Consider the following 20,093-nt stretch of genomic DNA (forward strand, 5'->3'; position numbering starts at 1 on the left):
GTTTCTGTTGATAGTGGCTTGTTTTCACGTTTCCTTCTGTGTTTATGATTTTTGCTTGTGCACTTAAATTTTTTAGGTTACTCAGACTAAGGGTGGCTACCTAGTTGGGTGGGTGGGTGGGTGGGTTGAGGTGGTGGTTGATGGTTGAATTTGCTTCTGCTGCCCAGGAATATGGTATACCAAGGGCTACTTTAAATTAAAATTCTCATTTTGAGATTTTTTTTTTTGGATCATGCAAAAGAATATATCTAGGTTCCAAAGACACCTGTGGTTGGCTTAGAATCTCAGGGAAGTCTCTTTTTATTTGTTTTGTTTCTGTTTGCAGCTTTACCCAGAGATACTTTTCTTTGTTCTCTGCCCCTTTTGCATGAGTGTTCTTCTCAGTGTATCAGACTTTATGGCTGATGAATTCCTTGTCTTGGGGTAAGCCCACACTCCTTAAGTCATGCACTTAAGCTCTACAGCAGTGGTTCTCTAGCTCTAGTCTTGTTTTGGAGGTCCCCACGACCTCAGTAATTTGCTAGGAAGACTCATTATGGCAAAAGGATGCAAAGCAAAATTAGCAAAGAGGAAAGGTACATTGGATGAAATCTCGGGGAATCCAGGCACAAGAGTCTTGTGTCTTCTCCCAGTGGGGTCACATAGGACATGCTTCATTCTCCCAGCAATGAATTGTGATAACACGTGAAATATTGTCCACCAGGGAGGTTTGTTAGAGACTCAGCCCCAGGGTTTTTATTGAGGACTTGAGAAGTAGGCAGCCTCTGCCTGGCAGGTAACAAAATTCCAGACTAACAGAATGAAAGCAGACGTTTGGCAAAAACCTTGTTTGCATAAATGGTTTAGGCCCAGTGAGCCACTCTTACCAGTTAGGGCTGTAGGAAACCTCTGCAAGTATTTTTCCGGATGTAAGCCAGTGACTGAACTGGTAGGCAGACCTTTTTAAGGAAAAGCAGTTAGGCCTGTTAGGTTAACGTTTTCTGCGTAAATGTACAAATGAAGCACCTGGGGATGTTGATTTAATGAAGAGTCAGATTGGGTAGGTATGGGAGGGCCCAAGAGTCTGCATTTCTAACATGCTGCCAGGTAGTACCCATGTCGGTAGTTCACAGATGTACTTTAGTAGCCAGGTAGTTGCCCTGAAGGCCAGAAGTCCTTCTTTCCAATAGTATTTTTATCATAAACAATAAGTCTTTATTCTGAATTGGTAGAAAAGTTTTTTGTTGGGGGTTAAATTCTCTGTGCTGACAAACAAGTTTTTTTTCCTGGAGTGATATGGTTTATTTCGTATTAAACCTTATCCAACTTGAATAAGGAGATCTAAATTTATACTTCAATATTGGCATATTTTGTGTCATTGGGAGAATGGAAAAAGTGACTTTCAATGACTTTGTTGTAGAAAAGAATGAAGGATCTGGACTGTTGGTAATATTAATTGTACAGACCCACAATCTCTTATCCACAATTTTGAAAAACCAAAAACTCTGAAAATGAAAGCTGTTTTTCAGAAATAATGTGACCTGACAAAACGTAACCTGACCTAAACTCATTTGGCAGCAAAACCTGACCAGAATTTATATTATCTCAGTGTGTCTCCTCACATGTTCATCTAAAAAATATTACTGTATGTGAATATGTAATACTGCCCCTAACCTTGTTGGGATTGTTAAATCTGTGGTATATTACCTTTAAAATTAAAAAAAATTTGAATTCCTAAACCTATCTAACCCCAGCATGTCCGATGAAGGATCATCTGAAGGTCGTATAGTAGAAGTATGGAAAGAATTATGTTTAAAAGCACTATCAGAATGCATAAATAAATATAAAAATATTAGCAGTTAGGGTGGATCATATTCAGACCTCCTGTTCATGCAAGATATAACCAAAGAAATGCATTATATTGTTATATTTATAATAGTTCAGAGCTTTTAAAGGTTAAAATTCAAACAGCATTTGTAAATTTACTTTTAGATTTTGATTATTGGTGTTAATGCAATTATTTATGCATGCCCAAGTGGAATGTACAGAAGAATAACAAGTAGTAAATTTGTAACTAGAGGACTTGTTTGCACTTGAATTACACAGATCAATTGTATATTATGGCATTTTTGCACAATTAAGATCACCATTGCCCAAGGTTCATGAAAAAGCTTAATTTATCATGTGTTTCCCATATGCATGGGACTCCAGAGTAGTCAATATGTTTTTGTCTTGATAATTTTAGGTGAGGTGTGTCTTCTTTGATGTATATAACCATAAAAACATAAACAATGCCAAATACGGCAATATCAGCAAGGCACTGATTCAGAACTTAGTAGTAGTATAAAAATAAGATACTGTTGTGATATAGTCTGTAGAAGAGGTGCTGAAGATACATATGCTAAGATGTCTCAATGATATTTGTTGACTACCTGAACGTAATTTTCTAGTTCAGACAATATTACTATTGCCTAAAGAAGGAAATTTTGGAAAGCTTTTTTTTTTTTTTCCCTTAAAGGATGAATTAATTTGATCACAGGACATACTGAATTCGACGTAGACAGACCACCAAACATAAAAACAGATATTTGTTTCTTTAATTGAAGATACACTGTAGAATTGAAATTTTGAGGCATTGTATTGAATTTGTTAAGAGTTATGGAGACAGTGAAAAGAGAAACCTGAGGGCAAATGATACAACTTTAGGTAATATTAAAGAGTATAAAATAGGAGGAGGGAATGCAGACCTTTGAGAGAAGTACTCAAGGAACAGTGAAAAATAGGTATGAAGAAGACCAAGACAGTGAATTATAGCAACCAAGGGAGAGAAGGTGAATTTGGTTAGCATTGGCCAGTAGTTCTCTAATGGAAAAGTCAGGGAGTTTGAAAAGCTGAGAAAAAGCCTTTGTATTGGGTAAATAGTAAACTCGTAGAGAACAACTTTAGTGGAATGGTGGCCTAGATACCTGATGGGTAGAATTTAGAAGATGAGGTAAGAATTAATTAACTTGAGCCTCAGAGAGATTTGGTAGAAGAAAGGTGTAATGTCACTTCAAAAAATGGGAAACAGTGGGCAGAAGCATTTTTTTTTTTAAAAGATGGGTAAAAACTAGTGAGAGACTTAGGTCAATGAGAAATAGTGAATAATTAAATGATGGAAATACTGGAATTAGGCAGTAAGATGTAGAACCAAGAATACAAATGGAAAGGTTAGAAAATAACATTGTAATAGCATTTTTCAGATTTCTAACCCACACTCAAATTGTGTCTTGCAGCCAAAGTGTATTTGTACTCTTTGCTCCTTTATTAGTTTCTAAGAGGGAAGTCCTTAATTACATTCATAGAAGCCACCTGTCAGACAAGTGATCTGAACTATAGTCATGTTTCATAAAAAACGTGAAAGTAGCTGTACAAGCAAAATGTACAACTAACTTTGTAAATAAATCTAATAGGCTGGGTGTATATAACAATTAATTGCCTCAGCTTTTAGGCACAGCTGTTCAGTTCTTTTACAGGGTTCATTTACATAGTGAATTGTTTCAGAGAGAAACAGAATTTTTCTCTTACAATAAAAGATTTCTAATTAGGGGACTGTGGAAACCTAATGATTTAATAGATTAAGACATAGAAGTTTTAGCAGAACATCCAGTGATTGTAATCTTTATATAGTAATTGCTTTTAGTTATTTTTACTAACATTAGAAAATGTTCTAATTGCAGACAGTACTTTTCATACTGTTTTTCTGCAGAAAAATAGCATTAAAATAAATGCCATGACAAAGATTCTTTGAATCTTTTCTGTAGCCTGGTGAATGTCCTTTGTGTATTCTTTGTATATATACTTGTGTATACTTTGTACGTGTGTATAAAGTAAAAGTGCTTTGTGAATTTGGTTACAGTTCTGTACTACGGTTATCTCTAAGCCCAAGCATTCTACTGATCTCTAATTTTATTGTGAAAAAGGGAAAGAGATGAACTCTAAGAAAGCACTTCATATTTTTTTTCCTAACAAGCAGCTCTTCTTCATTTTCCACCACAAACATCTAAGCCATCTTTACCAGAAAAATCTTTAAAAATTCACAAATTACTTACCATTTAAAAACAGATAATGATGGAATGATTAGAAGATTATTAGGTAAATAGTTAGGCTTTAGTTCTTTATCTAATTAGTACAACCTGGGGACATGATTTCTAGTGCTGGTATGAATGTAAATATCGATATAATGCTTGGAGGGAGGGGGTGTGTAGACAAAGATCAGGAAGGTGATTTTCTGAAGGTAAATGGCAGGCTCAAATTTCTACCTTTTCTAGACATTGTCATTTAAAATTTTTATATTTGACAAATTTGAATGGGTCATGGCAGTTACATTGCTAATTATATTAAATAGGTATGTTCTTACCTTAGAAGGTGAGATTCCTTTTCAAAGCAATAGAAAGACGTTACTTATGGTTAGGTTTTGGGGGAGTAAATTTGTTTTGGTCCTCAGAATTTGAAAAATAGATACATTAAAGCAGTGTGATCTTTCTTATCTGCTCCTCTTTTATATACATCTCTTCTACAGTTATTGTTATTATAATCATAAGACAGTATTTCCATTGTAAATTCTTGTGTTTTAATATTCACAGTGTGACCTGGGACATTCAATAAAATTTTGGGGGGGTGGTTACTGTGTGTCAGACATCATTCTAGGTATTAGGATGACACCATAATGGTGAACCAGAGCTGACTTACAGGGAGATAAATGTCAACCAATCATACAAGTAAATGTATAATTGCAAACTGGTGTGTACACTGAAGGTACATTCTCCTTTGAAAGGCAGAACAGTATAATGAGGTAGACTGTAGGGCGATTGCATTTTGGGGAGTGAGATAGACTCTAGAGTCAGATTGGTTAGGTTCAAATCTTATTACCATGTCTGGTATTTGTGTGACTTCAGGCAAGTGAATTAATGTCTCTAAGACTCTTTTTAGCATGAGGAGGATAATAATAGCACCTACCTTCTATGGTTCGTATGGAGATTAAAACAGATTTTTCATGTAAAAATATTAGCACAGTATATTGTAGCATATAATGTACTAATAGTTATTTTTGTGTCTGGATATTATTTCACATTGTAATATATTCTTATTTGAAAATGATACAGAAGCATATTTCATAGAGTAGCTCTTATCTGTTCTTCAAAAGTTCAGATCAGATAAATCCAAAGGGATATCAGAATCTAGTTACATGACATTGTGGTAGTCTTTATATCATCTTTCAAATTTCAGTGTGCATAAGAATGACTGGGGTGCCTCCTACAAATGGTACAAATGTGGGTCACTTTCCAGGCATATTGATTCTGGAATCAGTATTTCTTATAATTCATGTATTTCTTAGAAACACAGGTTTGAAAACCACTGGTCTGTAAGTCTGTTTCCGATGCAGGCCAAATAGTCAATTATTTTGTCTCATCATTTTAAGGTATAACATGTAAGGTGTTTTTTGTTATTTTTGGTGTATATGCTTACTACAAATGGTAAAAAAAATTCCCCTAAATCTATACTTGCTCTAGGATTACTTATTAGTAAATAGTGTCATACATCAGTATATCCAATCTAGAATCCTGGATTCATCCTTGATTCCTCCTCCTGCCTTTCCTTCCAGCTCTAATCCATTACTGATGAAGTTTCTTACATGGAAGGTTTTTGTAACCTCTATTTAAACTTGACTTTCTTCTCCCCTACAGTCTTTCTAAAACACAGAGTTGATCATGCCATCCACTTGCATAAATGTCTTCCTTAATAATTATCCATTGCCCAAAGATGTCTAAATTTCGTAGTATATCTTATAAGGCCATTGGAATGAAGCTCCACTTTCCTATATTTCCTATCATCTTGTTTTCTTGGGAATATTGAATTTCTTGCCATTCCTTGAGAAAATACCATATTTTTTTCATGTTTACTTGTTGTGTACATTCTGCTTTTTCCTGTTGTATATGCCTAGAAAACTTATTGCTTATGGTCAAGAATCAGTTCCCATGTCAATCCATCCCCAAATAACTGTCTCACTCTTTTGCTCAGTCTTTCTTACCCAGTGTTTATTTAGCACCCACCATGTGCCTGGCATTGTTTCCAGGCCGGGGATGCATGTGTGAACAAAACAGTTTTCCTGTCTTCACTTGTCATACAGTCTAAGTGAAGTCTCTATCAAACACCCTCCTTTTATCTTATTCCCATAGTATTACTATGAAGTGTTATATATACCTCTATTCCCATTTAATTTTGATCTCCAGGGCTGAGACCGTATCTTGTATTTATTAATATTCCTCACCTAAGCAGTTGGCACAGTATATGGCTTCTGGTGAGCCCTGAAATGTACAGTTGAATAAAACTTAGGAATCTAAATATAAAGCTACTCCCAGGATAGATCAAAACTATACATTGTAGGAGACATTTGTACTTTCAGTTATATAAGTAATAAAATGACTAAATACAATCTAGAGGGGAAACCTGTGTTCCCACTCTACTGTCCCCACTATATAATGTCATTGTTATTTTATTCTTTACAGAAAATATTTAAGGAAAATTGGGAGGAATATTCTGTCATTTGAAACTTAAAAGTATTTTAAGCCATTTGTATCGATTTATTTTGTGATTTATTCAAAATAATGATTTGAAATAAAGATTATAGACAGTATTCTAATTATTGATATTATATATCCATACAACTTTTATTTTTTATTATTTTTTTTTTTTGCGGTACGTGGGCCTCTCACTGCCGTGGCGTCTCCCTTTGCGGAGCACAGGCTCCGGACACGCAGGCTCAGCGGCCATGGCTCACGGGCCCAGCCGCTCTGTGGCACGTGGGATCTTCCCGGACCGGGGCACGAACCCGTGTCCCCTGCATCGGCAGGCAGACTCTCAACCACTGCGCCACCAGGGAAGCCCCATACAACTTTTAATTGAAGTTCTGTTCAAGTGAATTATTAACTATTTCCAGCTGACTTTATTTTTAATGTTTTATGCCTAGGTCAGACCTGGTCTGTATCTTACAGTTATATAATGACATGCTTGTAATAAAGCAATTAAAGACATGGTTTTTGTTCATATAACTTTTAAATGATCACATCAGTGAACTGGTAGATGTCACTTGTTTAATTTATCCAGTCAAAGGTACAAATGAGAAGCCTCAAGAAGGACATTTCTGCCACCCCCTTTAGTGTTTTTATCTTTTTCCCTTGAAATCATTCAAAATGAGCAATTCTTTGGGATTATAGAAAAAAGACATATTTTTGTAAAAATAGAAAGAGGAATGTATAAAATGAGGTAATTTTAAATCCAAAATTGAAATGGAGCAAAAGAGACCTGAACCCCTGGGTCACTGGGAAGACAATCTTAAAATGTTGCAGATCAGCGGAAACTGCCTTAACCTCTTCTTACAAAATTGTATTGATAAGAGTAGGATACTGGAACAGGAACCCAACAAAACTGTTCTCTTCCAGCCTCTGGGAAAAGGAGATAGAGAAAAGATCTAGTTGTAAGAAAATTTTACAAACAGTCGTTGAATTTTAACTGTCTGCTCTTATGGTGGTCATGTCATTTATAATACAACCTGGGATACTTTGGGGAGTGAAAGGAGGTGGTATTAATAATTACACTGGCACAATAGGTATAAGTTAGAACCTAGGCAGTTGAGATATGTGTTCTGTCATAACTGCTGCAATAGTGGTATGAAGAATGTATCATGAGAACATAAAGAAGGGAGCTTGTAGGTTAAGGAAAACCTTTACACATCTGAGTAAGACTTCTGAAGAGTGAGGATTTCCTCCAAATTGGGTAGGGAAACAAAGGGCATGCCAGGCTGAAGAAACCTAGTGCCATCTTGCTGTCTGTGTAGTCTTGCCTCTGTACGCATCATTCACTCTCAAGAGGTGCTTCATGTCCATCATTCTTCTAAAGTAGCCCTACGAAAGTGTTCAATTTTTAGTATAATAAACCTAACATTTAAGAAAGTTAGAAGGGCTTCCCTGGTGGCGCAGTGGTTGAGAGTCCGCCTGCCGATGCAGGGAACGTGGGTTCGTGCCCCGGTCCGGGAGGATCCCACATGCCGTGGAGCGGCTCGGCCCGTGAGCCGTGGCCGCTGAGCCCGCACGTCCGGAGCCTGTGCTCCGCAACGGGAGAGGCCACAATAGTGAGAGGCCCGCGTACCACACACACAAAAAAGTTATAACTAAACTGATTTACTTGCAGTAGTAATTGATAGGTTTTCCTTGCCTATCTCTACTACAGTATTTATATTTAAAATATACCAAAGATTAAAAAGGTTATCTGCTACAGTTGCTTGAGAGGAAAAATTATTATTTTCAGTATGTGAGGGTAGATAATACTTGTTTTGCATTCCAGATTGTTAATCCAGAGCAAATCGATGAAAATTACAAAGGGACAGAGTTTGGCATCAGTATAAGAGACAATATTCGACTCCTCTATCAAAGATGGAATAGAATAGGCTCTCTTAGGAAGTTTTGAGTTCCTCTGCATTATAGATAAAAGGAAGGCCCTTTTTCCAGGATGCTATCATTGGGATAGATCCTTTCCCTACTAAATTATATAACTCTTTGATATTAATAATTGTTAGAATTTCAGGAAATGTTAGAGAGTTTGAAGCGGTGCTTCCTCAACTTTTGGACCTGTGGGTAATGGTGAGAAGGTGTACTCCCAGTGTCCTTGCTGGTAGAGGAGACAGATTTGCTGCTGGCTTTTACAGAGGTAATACCAACTATAGTTATGCCATATACTTTTTTTTTTTTTTTTTGCAGTACGCGGGCCTCTCACTGTTCTGGCCTCTCCCGTTGCGGAGCACAGGCTCCGGATGCACAGGCTCAGCGGCCATTACTCACAGGCCCAGCCGCTCCGCGGCATGTGGGATCTTCCCGGACTGGGGCACGAACCCGTTGTCCCCTGCATCGGCAGGCAGACTCTCAACCACTGCGCCACCAGGGAAGCCCTGCCATATACTTTTAATCCTTTATGTCTGCTCACAGTAATCATAGATAATATTAAATATATAATTAAATACATATCCAATTTATGTAGTCATGTTTAATTTTATTAAATTCTTATGCACCCAACTTTTCTAGCTTGTTGCTTACTAGCATTTGTTCATGTATATTCACAAATAAATCACAGAAAATATTGCTCAACTGTGCTCCCACTCCTAATTCCTCTGACATTTTCAAGAAGGCAAATAAGACAATAAAAGTTTTACTTCAAAAATGAGCAGATCTTGGATCATAAAAGTAATGCACGGGACTTCCCTGGTGGCACAGTGGTTAAGAATCCTCCTGCCAATGCAGGGGACACGGGTTCAATCCCTGGTCTGGGAAGATCCCACATGCCGCGGAGCAACTAAGCCCGTGCGCCCGAACTACTGAGCCTGCACTCTAGAGCCCACAAGCCACAACTACTGAAGCCCGCACGCCTAGAGCCTGCGCTACACAACGAGAAGCCACCGCAATGAGAAGCCTGCGCACCGCAACCAAGAGTAGCCCCTGCTTGCTGCAACTAGAGAAAGCCCACGCACAGCAACAGACCCAATGCAGCCAAAAATAAATAAATAAAATAAATGTATTAAAAAAATAAAAGTAATGCACTAAAATGTAACCAAAATTCATTAATTTAGACACACTAATATGTGAATTAAGCATTTGCCTGGGCTAGCCACATAACTTTCACATGATTGATCCATAAAAATTGTTTTTGCTAAGCAAATGATAACTAATTTTAATTATAGTTGCTACTATTTATTGAATATCTGTTCTGGGCTAGGCACTGTGCTAAGTAAGTTGCACCTCACACCTTGTAACAATGCCTTCTAGGTTAGGTAATTAGTATATTCACTATAGGTATGAGAAAATGGATGCCTGTGAGGTTTAGTGACTTAGTCTAAGGTTACATGGTTTGTAGGTGATTAAGCTAGATTTGAATCCAGTTCTTTTTTATTTCAGAGTTCTTTCTATTATTCCCAAATAGATGTATGCGAGTAGTTTTTGGTTATTAATTTACTATGTGTACTTGAAACTAACTTTATTTAAAAATCAATTTTATGTTGTATATTTTTTGACAGGTAAAGCTATTAATATGATTTATTGCAGCATGTTACAAAGCAGTACATATTGAAAACATTTTAAAATAAATGCATGTTTACTCACACATATATATACATATACGTGTGTGCGTGTGCATATGTGCACATACATGGAGAATTAAGCTAAAGGGGGAAAGAATATATTTATGTATGTGTGTATATGTCTATAGATGTATAGAGATAGAGATGAAAGGTTTCTTTACTGTAGTTTTCTCTTGGTGGTTTTCTGTATGTATATATGTATCTATATATACGTGTATGTGCTTATATAATATTAAATTGCTGGATATTGGCTATAGTTATTCCATTACCTCCAGAAAGAGTCATTGGGAACACTCATAGGACTTACAAGTTACACAATAAGAGGAAAAGAGCAACTGTAATTTTAGCAGTTCTTTTGTGTTTTGCTTCCTTGCATTTGAATGGTTGGCCATCATAGCCAGCTAGCCACAACTTTTTTTTCTCTTTTTCCTAGCCACATCCCCGGCCACCCCCCCCACCCCCGCTTTTTTCCCTTAATGCAGCTCTGGGCTAAACTACTGGGCTTCAGAGAAATCCTAGTGGATTATCTCATTTGTGCTTTATATCAATACTTCTCACATAGCACAGTTTTGGAGAGGCTGAACTGGAAACATTAAGTGAGAATAGGAAGAAATAAAGAGAGGTAAACCTCTCCTTAAAGTCTCTCCCCTGTCCCCAAAGTCTCTCCCCGTCCCCGCCCCCAGCCAATAAAAAGCACACTGATCTCAGCTTGCTCATATAGTTTAAGTTCTGACTGTCTAGCATAGGAGCTGGCAATCTACAGCTCATGAGGCCAGGTCTGTTTTACTGAAACATAGCCACATTCATTTACTTATGTATTTTCTACTATTGCTTTCTTGGTTACAACAGAGTTGAGGTTACAACAGAAGAAGAGAGTTTATGGCATAAAATACTTACTGTCTGGGCCTTTTTTAATTAAAAAGTTTGTATACTCCTAATCTAGCATGTAAGGAAGAAACCAGGGACTTCTTATTTCATTACCAGGGGAACTTTACCCTAATATTTCAAGTTAGAGTTCCTCATAGGAACATTGTAGCACATGAGCATTACATAGTATTTCATGTCTAAAATGGCCCTGAATACTATTTTTGAATTGGTCTAGGAAGTAACATAGTTTCTGGGAGGAAACATGTTCTGTCTTTCAGGAAATATATTATGAAGAAACTTCGAAATTCTTCCGTATTACAATTCTAGTTGGGTGTTCCTGGTAATTAATTATATAAAAGAGAAAGGGGTAAAGAGGGCAAAGAAGAAGAAAGGCTGATTCATTTTGATTTGGATTGACAACAACACCTGCATTGTATGTTAGGTTCATTATATGTCATTATTCATCAGGCAAAGATTTGACCCAATATTGGCTTCTCACCATCTGTCAATTTTCATATTGTGTGCATAGGGGTTTTTGTTGTTGTTGTTTATCAGTTTTCTTCCATTTGTATGTAAGGTCCAGCAAGGAACGATCTGTCTTGCTCATTGGTGTATTTTCCCAGTACTTAAAACAGTACCTGACCATATAGGTGTTCAATTAATGTTTCTGAACGAATGAACTCAGACTCGAGATTTTATTTTTGTCACAAAATTGTGGCTTTTCAAAAATGTCTGCAATCAGTTTGTACTTAGAAAATAGGCAATAATTAGAAATATGCAAGCCTTTGTGAAGAATATATCTTCAGACTAATCATCTTAACTATGAGTCCTATCACATTGCATAGTAGTAACTGTGTCCTCACGTTAGCGAAACTGTTTGATGCCTGACAATTTAATGATAAATTGATGTAAAATGGTTAGGTTATATATTTCCATTAGGTGGATTTCACACTGGCTTTAAAGATCCTTAACTCTGGTTTTGCAAACTACTGTAGGTTCTGAATTACTGTAAGGGTTGTTATAAAAATTGTATTAAGTTCGCAAGTATAGTTAAATCATTTAAAAATCATTGGCTTACTCATAATTTTTCTTCCTCAATGTCTCCAAACAGATACCATTTATAACAAAAAGATATTACTGAGTACTAGCAGTGATCTATTCATGGTCCCTTGCAGTTTTTTTAATGAGCTCTGATCCCACCCATTGGTGAGCTGTTTTCATTCCATATTTAAGACAACCTAAAAGAGTCACTAATTTTAAAGTCATACGCTAAACCATTTAAAAGTAGATAGAATTTCATTGGAGTTTAAAAAAAAATGCGAAATTTGTAGGAAATGCTCAGAAATCAAATGAATGATCTGAGTATGTAGTCATTTCAAAGTGATTGGAAATAACTGGGTTATGTAATATGCTTAGTGGTTTGACACTAACCAATTTATGGTTGTCATGGCTTACACTGAGTATAATAGAATGGCGGAATGTAGGCAGATGCAAGGTAAATTTATAGAACAATGTGACCAGTTTCATTTGCTGAGGAAAAGACTGATTCAAAACAAATAGCATCTTAGTTCTGTGTTAACATCTAAATATCTCAAAGGAAGGCATAATGGTTCTTAAACTAAAATACCCGTAATGTAACAGGTTTTTTTTCTTCTTTAGATTGTGCTTTTGTTTAAAGCAAATAGGATGCTGAATATATTAATAGAAAAATAGCTTCAGGAATATTGACACTCTATTCCAGGGGTTGGCAGACTACCAACCGCAGGGCAATTTCTGGCTTTGGCCTGTTTTTGTAAAACAAGTGAGCTAAGAATGGATTTTACATTTTAAAAGCTTTTTTTTTTTTCTTTCAGTATTTTTTTTTGAAATAATCTCACACAGGTCATTAATCACTGCATAGTGCCCTGTTATATAGATGAGCCTTTTTTAAAAAAAATTATTTATTTATACCTGCTGAGTTGAGTCTTAGTTGCGGCGCGTGGGATCTTCATCGCATGCAGGCTTCAGGCTTCCCTGTAGTTGTGGTGTGCGGGCTGTAGAGTCTGTGGGCTCTCTAGTTGTGGTGTGCGGGCTCTTCATTGCGGTGCATGGTCTTCTATCTAGTTGCGGTGCACAGGGCTCTCTACTTGTGGTGCATGGGCTCTAGAGTGTGCAGGCTTAGTTGCCCTGTGGCATCTTAGTTCCCCAGGGAACCCAGGGACCAGGGATCGAACCCATGTCCCCTGCATTGGAAGGCGGATTCTTAACCACTAGACCACCAGGGAAGTCCCTCTTTCAGTATTTTAAAGATGTTGCTTCACTGTCTTCTCATTTGCCTGTTTTCCACGAGAAATTTGTCATTCTTCTTATTCCTCTGTTTTTTATCTGGTGGCTTTTAAGACTTTTCTCTACCAGTGGTTTTGAGCAATTTGATTATGATGTGCCTTGGTCTAGTTTTGGTCCTGTTTCTTGTGCTTGGGGTTGATTGAGCTTCTTGGATTTATTGGCTTATTTTGATCAAATTTGGAAAGTTTTCATCTATTATTTCCTCAATTCTTCTATCGCCTAATTTTTTCCTTTGAGGACTCCAGTTACACATATTGTAATTGTGTTAGGCTGCTTGAAGCTCCATAGTTCACTGATAGTCTTTTCATTTATTTTTTGTTCCCTTTCTGTTACATTTTGGTTAGTTTTTATTGCTTTGTCTTCAAATTCACAATTCTTACTTTCTGTAAAAGCCGTTATGCTTTTATTCCCATCCAGTATATTTACATCTGAGACATTGTAGTTTTCATCTCCAGAAATTCAATTTGAGTGCTTTTTATACTTTTCATGCCTCTCCCTAAGTTTTTGAACGTATAGAATACAGTTATAGAAACTGTTTTAATGTCCTTTTCTGCTGATTCTAACAGTTCAGTTTTGGGTCATTTTCAGTTGATTAATTTTTCTGCTTACTATGAGTCATAGTATGACTTTGCTTCTTTGTATGTCTGATGATATTTGGATGCTAATCATTGTATTTTGCTTCATTAGGTGTTCCCTATTTTTTCTGTTCTTATGATACTTCTTGAGCTTTGGTCTGAGACACATTTTAGTCACTTGGAAACAGTTTAATTCTTTCAAGTCTTGTTTTGGAGATTTGTTAGGTGGGATCAAAGAAATGTTTAGTCTATATCTGATTGTTCCCCACCACTAAGCCAAGACTTTTCTGAATACTGTAACCAATGCCCCATGCACTATGAAGGTTTTCAATATGGACATTAGGAACAAGCACTGCTTGTTCTGCCCTGTGTGAACACAAGGTACTCATCCCTTTAATTCTTTCGAGTGGTAATTTCCTCACAAACATGCACCAATCATTGCTATATTGACTACATAAGGGATCCCTTTGCAGATGTCCAGTGTTCTCTCTCTGTGCAGTGCTCTCTTCTCTAACACTTTTTGGTCTACTGGGACTCTGAGCTCTGTCTCTTCAACTCAGACAGTTTGGGTTTCTCCTCTCAGCACCAAGGCCTGGAAACTCTCTAAAGACAGTAAGCTGGGGCAGTTGTAGAGCATGCTTGTTTATTTCTCATTTCTCAGGGATTATTTTTCTTTACTTCTTGATGTCCAGTGTCTTGAACTATCATTTTATATGTTTTGTTCAGTTTTTTGGTTGATTCAAATAGGACAGTATTTTTGGTGCCTGTTACTATTGTGTCAGTACATTGTGGCCAGAAGTGAAAGTTGTGCTTGGGGTTGGGGTTGAAATTTAAGAATGAGTGGTTGAATAATTCCAGGTGATGATACACAGAGTTGCACCATAGGTATAAGTGGAGTAGAGTCATCCACATGTGAGTCATCCACATGGACTTTGAAGTCTCCTAAGTAGATAGATTTCAGAGAGAGTGTAAGACTTTAAAGAAGCCAAGAGCCAAAGTTGCGAAGTTTTAATACTACACGGTTTGTGTGTTTGGTTAAGAAAATACTCTTTTAAAATTATGTTAAATTTGTTTTGTCTGTTCTAGAACCTTCTGATAACTTAAGGGAGATTCTCCAAAATGTGGCCAAGTTGCAAGGAGTATCAAATATGAGAAAGCTAGGCCATCTGAATAACTTTACTAAGGTAAGTAACTTCATTCTTTGTATTACCATCTTAAATTCTTTTTTCCTTATTGTACTTTTTAGATGCTTCTTAACCACCATTAACAAGAAATTCTTGAATATTCCTTCAGTATTAGTGCTTTCCTCTGCTGCTTCTCATGGATTTTTGTCATATGTTTTTAAATTTAAAAGTATATTTGAATAATGGGAAGCATTATATACTTGTTGTAAAAAATTTGGTAGGTTCAGAAGCGAATAAAGTAAAAAAAACACTGAGAAGTCCATAATTCAATCTCCACTATTATTCACAGAATGATGTATTTCTTTTGCCTTTTTATATTCATTTTTATGTGATACTATAGGATAAATATGTTTGTACATAAGTACGTGTGTGTTGCTTTTCATAGGTGTAATAATTTCCAGAGAAGTATTACAACTTCCTCTCTCTTTCCCTAATACTCTATTCCCATTATCTGGATCTCAATTAGAGCTCAAGATAAATATTGACTTGATCTCTGTTAGCAGCCAAGAATTCCCAAGTTTGATAGATGGATTGGTGTGCTTTTGAGCCTGGTAATGCTGGACAGCCAACTCTTGGAAACACTAAAATGCCGTTATTTGAGGTGATGCCATAAATAGAGAGCAAAATGCTTTCTTTGGGAAAATTTTTTTCCCTTTTTAGTTTACTAAATATAAACTGTTATACATTTTATTTTATTTTTTTATTTTTAAATTTTTGTTGAAGTAGAGTTGATTTATAATGTCATGTTTCAGGTGTGCAGCACAGTGGTTCAGATTACATATATATGCATACACATATATATGTATTCTTTTTCAGATTCTTTTCCCTTATAGGCTATTACAAAATACTGAGTATAGTTCCCTGTTGTACATTTTAAATGTAGGAATAATTGTTTGTTATAACCCCTTACTACTCAAAGTGTGATCCATATACCAGCAGCATTGGTGTCACCTTGGAGCTTGTTTGATATGTACAGTTTTTGACCCCCCCCCCAGACCTACTGAGTGAGAATCTACATTTTAATGAATATCTCAGGTGAATTTGGGTGTACATTAAAGTTTGAGCGGCACTGTTTTAATCCTTCCAAAATATTTAATTCTCTGCTACCTGGTAGTTAGACTGTGGCTTGGATTTGATTTTATTTCATAGAAATAGAAGGGGATAAGAATATTGTCACTATGTAACCAAGTTGTTTTTTTCAGTATGGTGTTGTCTGATAAATATTTACAAAATAGATTAGTTTTTTTTCTTTTCATAGTTAGGGAAACATAGATATGCATTTATTTTTTCTTAGTGAAACTTTGAAATATTCTGGCATTTTATTTTTATATAACAGATGAGAAACTTATTTTGTATGAGGGATGACAAAGTGATTTTTTTAAAAACAACTTTCAAAAACACTGAATGAGTGCTTGTGAAGGGGTTTTCAAAAATATCCCTGTGACGCAGACTTACTAGAGAGTGGACTTGAGGATACGGGGAGGGGGAAGGGGAAGCTGTGACAAAGCGAGAGAGTGCCATGGACATATATACACTACCAAACGTAAAATAGATAGCTAGCGGGAAGTAGCCGCATAGCACAGGGAGATCAGCTCGGTGCTTTGTGACCACAGGTGGGATAGGGAGGGTGGGAGGGAGGGAGACGCAAGAGGGAAGAGATATGGGAACACATGTATATGTATAACTGATTCACTTTGTTATAAAGCAGAAGCTAACACACCATTGTAAAGCAATTATACTCCAATAAAGATGTTTAAAAAAATAACCCTGTGTATATTTTCATTTTTATCAATGTAATGAAAGTCTTCAAATACATTTCTTCAGTGTGCTAGTCAGATAATAGCAAGTTTTTAAGACCTAGAGTTGTTCCACAGTTGCAAATGGCATCTCCTGGTTTCACTCCCTCTATTAAATTTCCCAGTTTTATGTCATCATTCTTCACCCAACCCTAATAATAATACGTCTTACCACTTGCCTAGATTTAACTGTTAAAAACAATTAGTAGAGGTTTTTGTCCTGTTTGAACTCATGGGTCCTGTCACAATCAGGTTGACATCTAGATATGTAGTTCCGAATCTCTTGACAACTGGGATTCTGAAAGTTGGGAATGAATGTAAGAATGGCAATGATTTCTGTTATTCCACTTTGGCACCAGAATGGGTACTAAAGCCATCTTAAAAATCTACAGTAGCACTATGCAGTAGACATATATGTGAGCCACATATGTAATTTTAAATTTCTAGTAGCCACACTAAAAAAAAGTAAAAGTGAAGTTATTTTAATATATATTTTCTTTAGTCCAGTATATCCACATTATTATCATTTTATGTAAGTATAAAATATTAATGAGATATTTAATATTTTTTCATGCTAAATCTTTGAAATCAAGTGTGTATGTTATGCTTATAGCACATCTCAATTCAGGCTAGCCATATTTCCATGTTCACAGCCACCTGTGTGTGGCTAGTAGCTACTAACCATAATGGACATTGTACATACAGAACTTTTTGGAATGGGAGTGGTTTAAACATCTATTTCTAGGAATCTGTTGGACACCTTTCTTTTTCCCTTGTCTATTCTCCATTTATTTCTATCTAGATCCCAGTTTCTCTAGGGTTAAGGTCAGTTGCCTTCTCTCCCTTTTTCCCTCCTCCATTTCTTTGTTTTTTGAGTTTTTCCCATAGTATTTCACTAAGTTGTTCCCTCCACTTGGTCTCTCCTTGATTTGTGTTCTCCCAGTCTCTTCTCCGGTTTCTCCTTCCCTCTCCTCCTCCCCTTTTTTTTGTTTTGCCATATCCTTTGTTTACAGTTTTCATATTTCTCTCTGAAAAGGGCTTGTAGCAGCCCTTTAAATTATTTATGGATTTAAAAATCAGATAAACATACTGGAATTTTTCTACAATATGAGGGACTAAACCTTGGGTCAGGGTGCGAGGGGCTGTTCAATTAGTAAAATCCATGAACATGAGACTTGATAAAAACTCACTTGGCTGCCTGGTGATACAGTGAGGAAAGCATGAACTTCAGATCAAGTAAATGGGGTCTTACAGCCCAGCTCTGACCCTAACAAGGCAGTCTTGGGCAGATTTCTTTACTCAGAGATAATTTTGCTGCAATTAGAAGCAAGGTGTCAGTACAGTGCTGGTACATAATATATACTCCATAACAGGTAATGCCTTACAATCTAGGGTTTGTTTTTTGTTTTCTTTTGCATTTTTTGCCACTTTTCAGGAATTTTTGTTGACTCTAAAAAGGTGAGTCTGCTTAATAGCTTGAGTTGCAGGTTGGTAAGCTGTTACTGTAACAGGGTTTTTCAACATGAGCAACATTGACATATTGGGCCAGATAATTATTTGTTTTGGGAAGCTGTCTTGTTCATTGTAGTGTGTTTAGCTGCATCCCTGGCCTCTACCCACTAGATACCAGTAGCGCACCTCCACTAGTTGTCACAAGCAGAAATGTCTCAAAGCATTGCCGAATGTTTCCTAGGGGACAGAGTCATCCCCTAGGTGATAAATAAAGGTCTGTAGGTTTTATTATAAAATTTCTCCAAACACCTAGCACAAAATAAATGCTTATTGAATTTAATCATAATATAATGTGTCTTTGAATTCCATTTTGTTAGCGAGCTACGCTAATAAATATTTACAGAGCTGGTATTCTTTTAAAATCTGTAAGTTCGTTAATTTACAGAGTAAAATTTATAAATTCTTAGAAATCTCTAAGAATAGCTCTATAGAATAAGAAAATAAGAAACAGGATTATGATTCCAGGAGACTGGTTAGACAGGAGTTAGTTGGTTACCCTTCACTGTTCCTATAATAGGTTATATGTGTGTCTACTAAATTTTATCTGCTCTTTTGTTATTATTATTTATTGTGTGTGACTATCTTATTAAACTGAGTTTATTAAATACAAGAAATATGTAGTATTTAATTTTTTACTCTCATATCCCTCTCTTCCCCAAATCCTGGCACATATCAAGTGTTTAATTAAAGGTATTGTATTACATTGGGATGATTTTGCAGTTTAAATAAGAGTTTTTGTTGTACTAGCATTTGTTTTGTTATTAAGTAACAAAACAAACTAGGATTAAGTTAATTTAGTAGATCAGTGGGGCTAAAATGTTGTAGAGGGTGGCCTTTATCTACAGAATTAAACCTCCTTTTAAGGTATGAAGAGAGGGCGCTAGTGTTGTGATCCTAGAACCATGTGAATGTCACACACCCATGCTTGCCTTCTGACATCATTTCACTAGATAAAGTAATGTGTATAACAGGCTGCTGATGAATATAATCTTAGTATTCTATTTTTAAAACTGACAACATGCTCATAATCTAAAGACCTGTTTTTAAAGATGAAAATATTTTAGCTCTTTTACATTTTAATGTTCTCTTTTCCTATATTTCTCATATATTAAAAGCTCCAGAGGAATCTTTATTTTGTTCTGTTTTTAAAAACTTTAAAATTATATAAGTTAAATATAAAAATTTAAATGGTACTAAACAATATATGGTAAAAAGTGAAATTCCTCTTTCACATCTCCTTCCCATCCACCTCCTTACCCTGACAAAAATACCGTTTCTCACAGGTAACCACTAGAAAGTATTTATTCTTCTCTGGTATAATTATAAATGTGTGTGTGTGTGTGTGTGTGTGTGTGTGTGTATTTCAGTGAGTTGTGAGAGTCAAATAAGCTAAACAAAACGAAGTGTCTAATATAATGCTCAGTTTATTTACCATTTATTATATGTATACATAAAGGTTTTTTTCAATGAGATCTTGAGATTTATTGATTTGTAGTTTGTGTCTTTTCCACTTTCCAATATATCATAGAGTCCTTTATTTTCTATAAATGTAGATCTACTTTTTAGTAGCTGCTTATGTGTATTGATAGATGTATGTGTGTGTGCATATCCATCCATATGTATGTATATGTATGTGCATCAAAGTATACATACATATGCGTAATACATATACCGTAATTTATTTAATCAT

The 20,093-nt window shown here is 36.0% G+C and overlaps 1 protein-coding gene across 5 annotated transcripts in view; it reads left to right on the forward strand.

Annotated features, from left to right (window-relative positions):
- RICTOR (RPTOR independent companion of MTOR complex 2) overlaps window positions 1–20,093 on the forward strand; it is a 127,834-nt gene that overhangs the window by 17,092 nt on the left and 90,649 nt on the right. For all 5 annotated transcript variants that reach the window (XM_033421235.2, XM_033421234.2, XM_004265976.4 and 2 more), the window contains exon 3: window positions 14,998–15,095. In XM_033421235.2, the coding sequence (XP_033277126.1) occupies window positions 14,998–15,095 (98 nt within the window). The remainder of the gene's footprint in view (window positions 1–14,997; window positions 15,096–20,093) is intronic.

The sequence above is a fragment of the Orcinus orca genome, chromosome 3 (genome assembly GCF_937001465.1).
Source record: "Orcinus orca chromosome 3, mOrcOrc1.1, whole genome shotgun sequence".
NCBI classification, from domain to species: Eukaryota; Metazoa; Chordata; class Mammalia; order Artiodactyla; family Delphinidae; genus Orcinus; species Orcinus orca.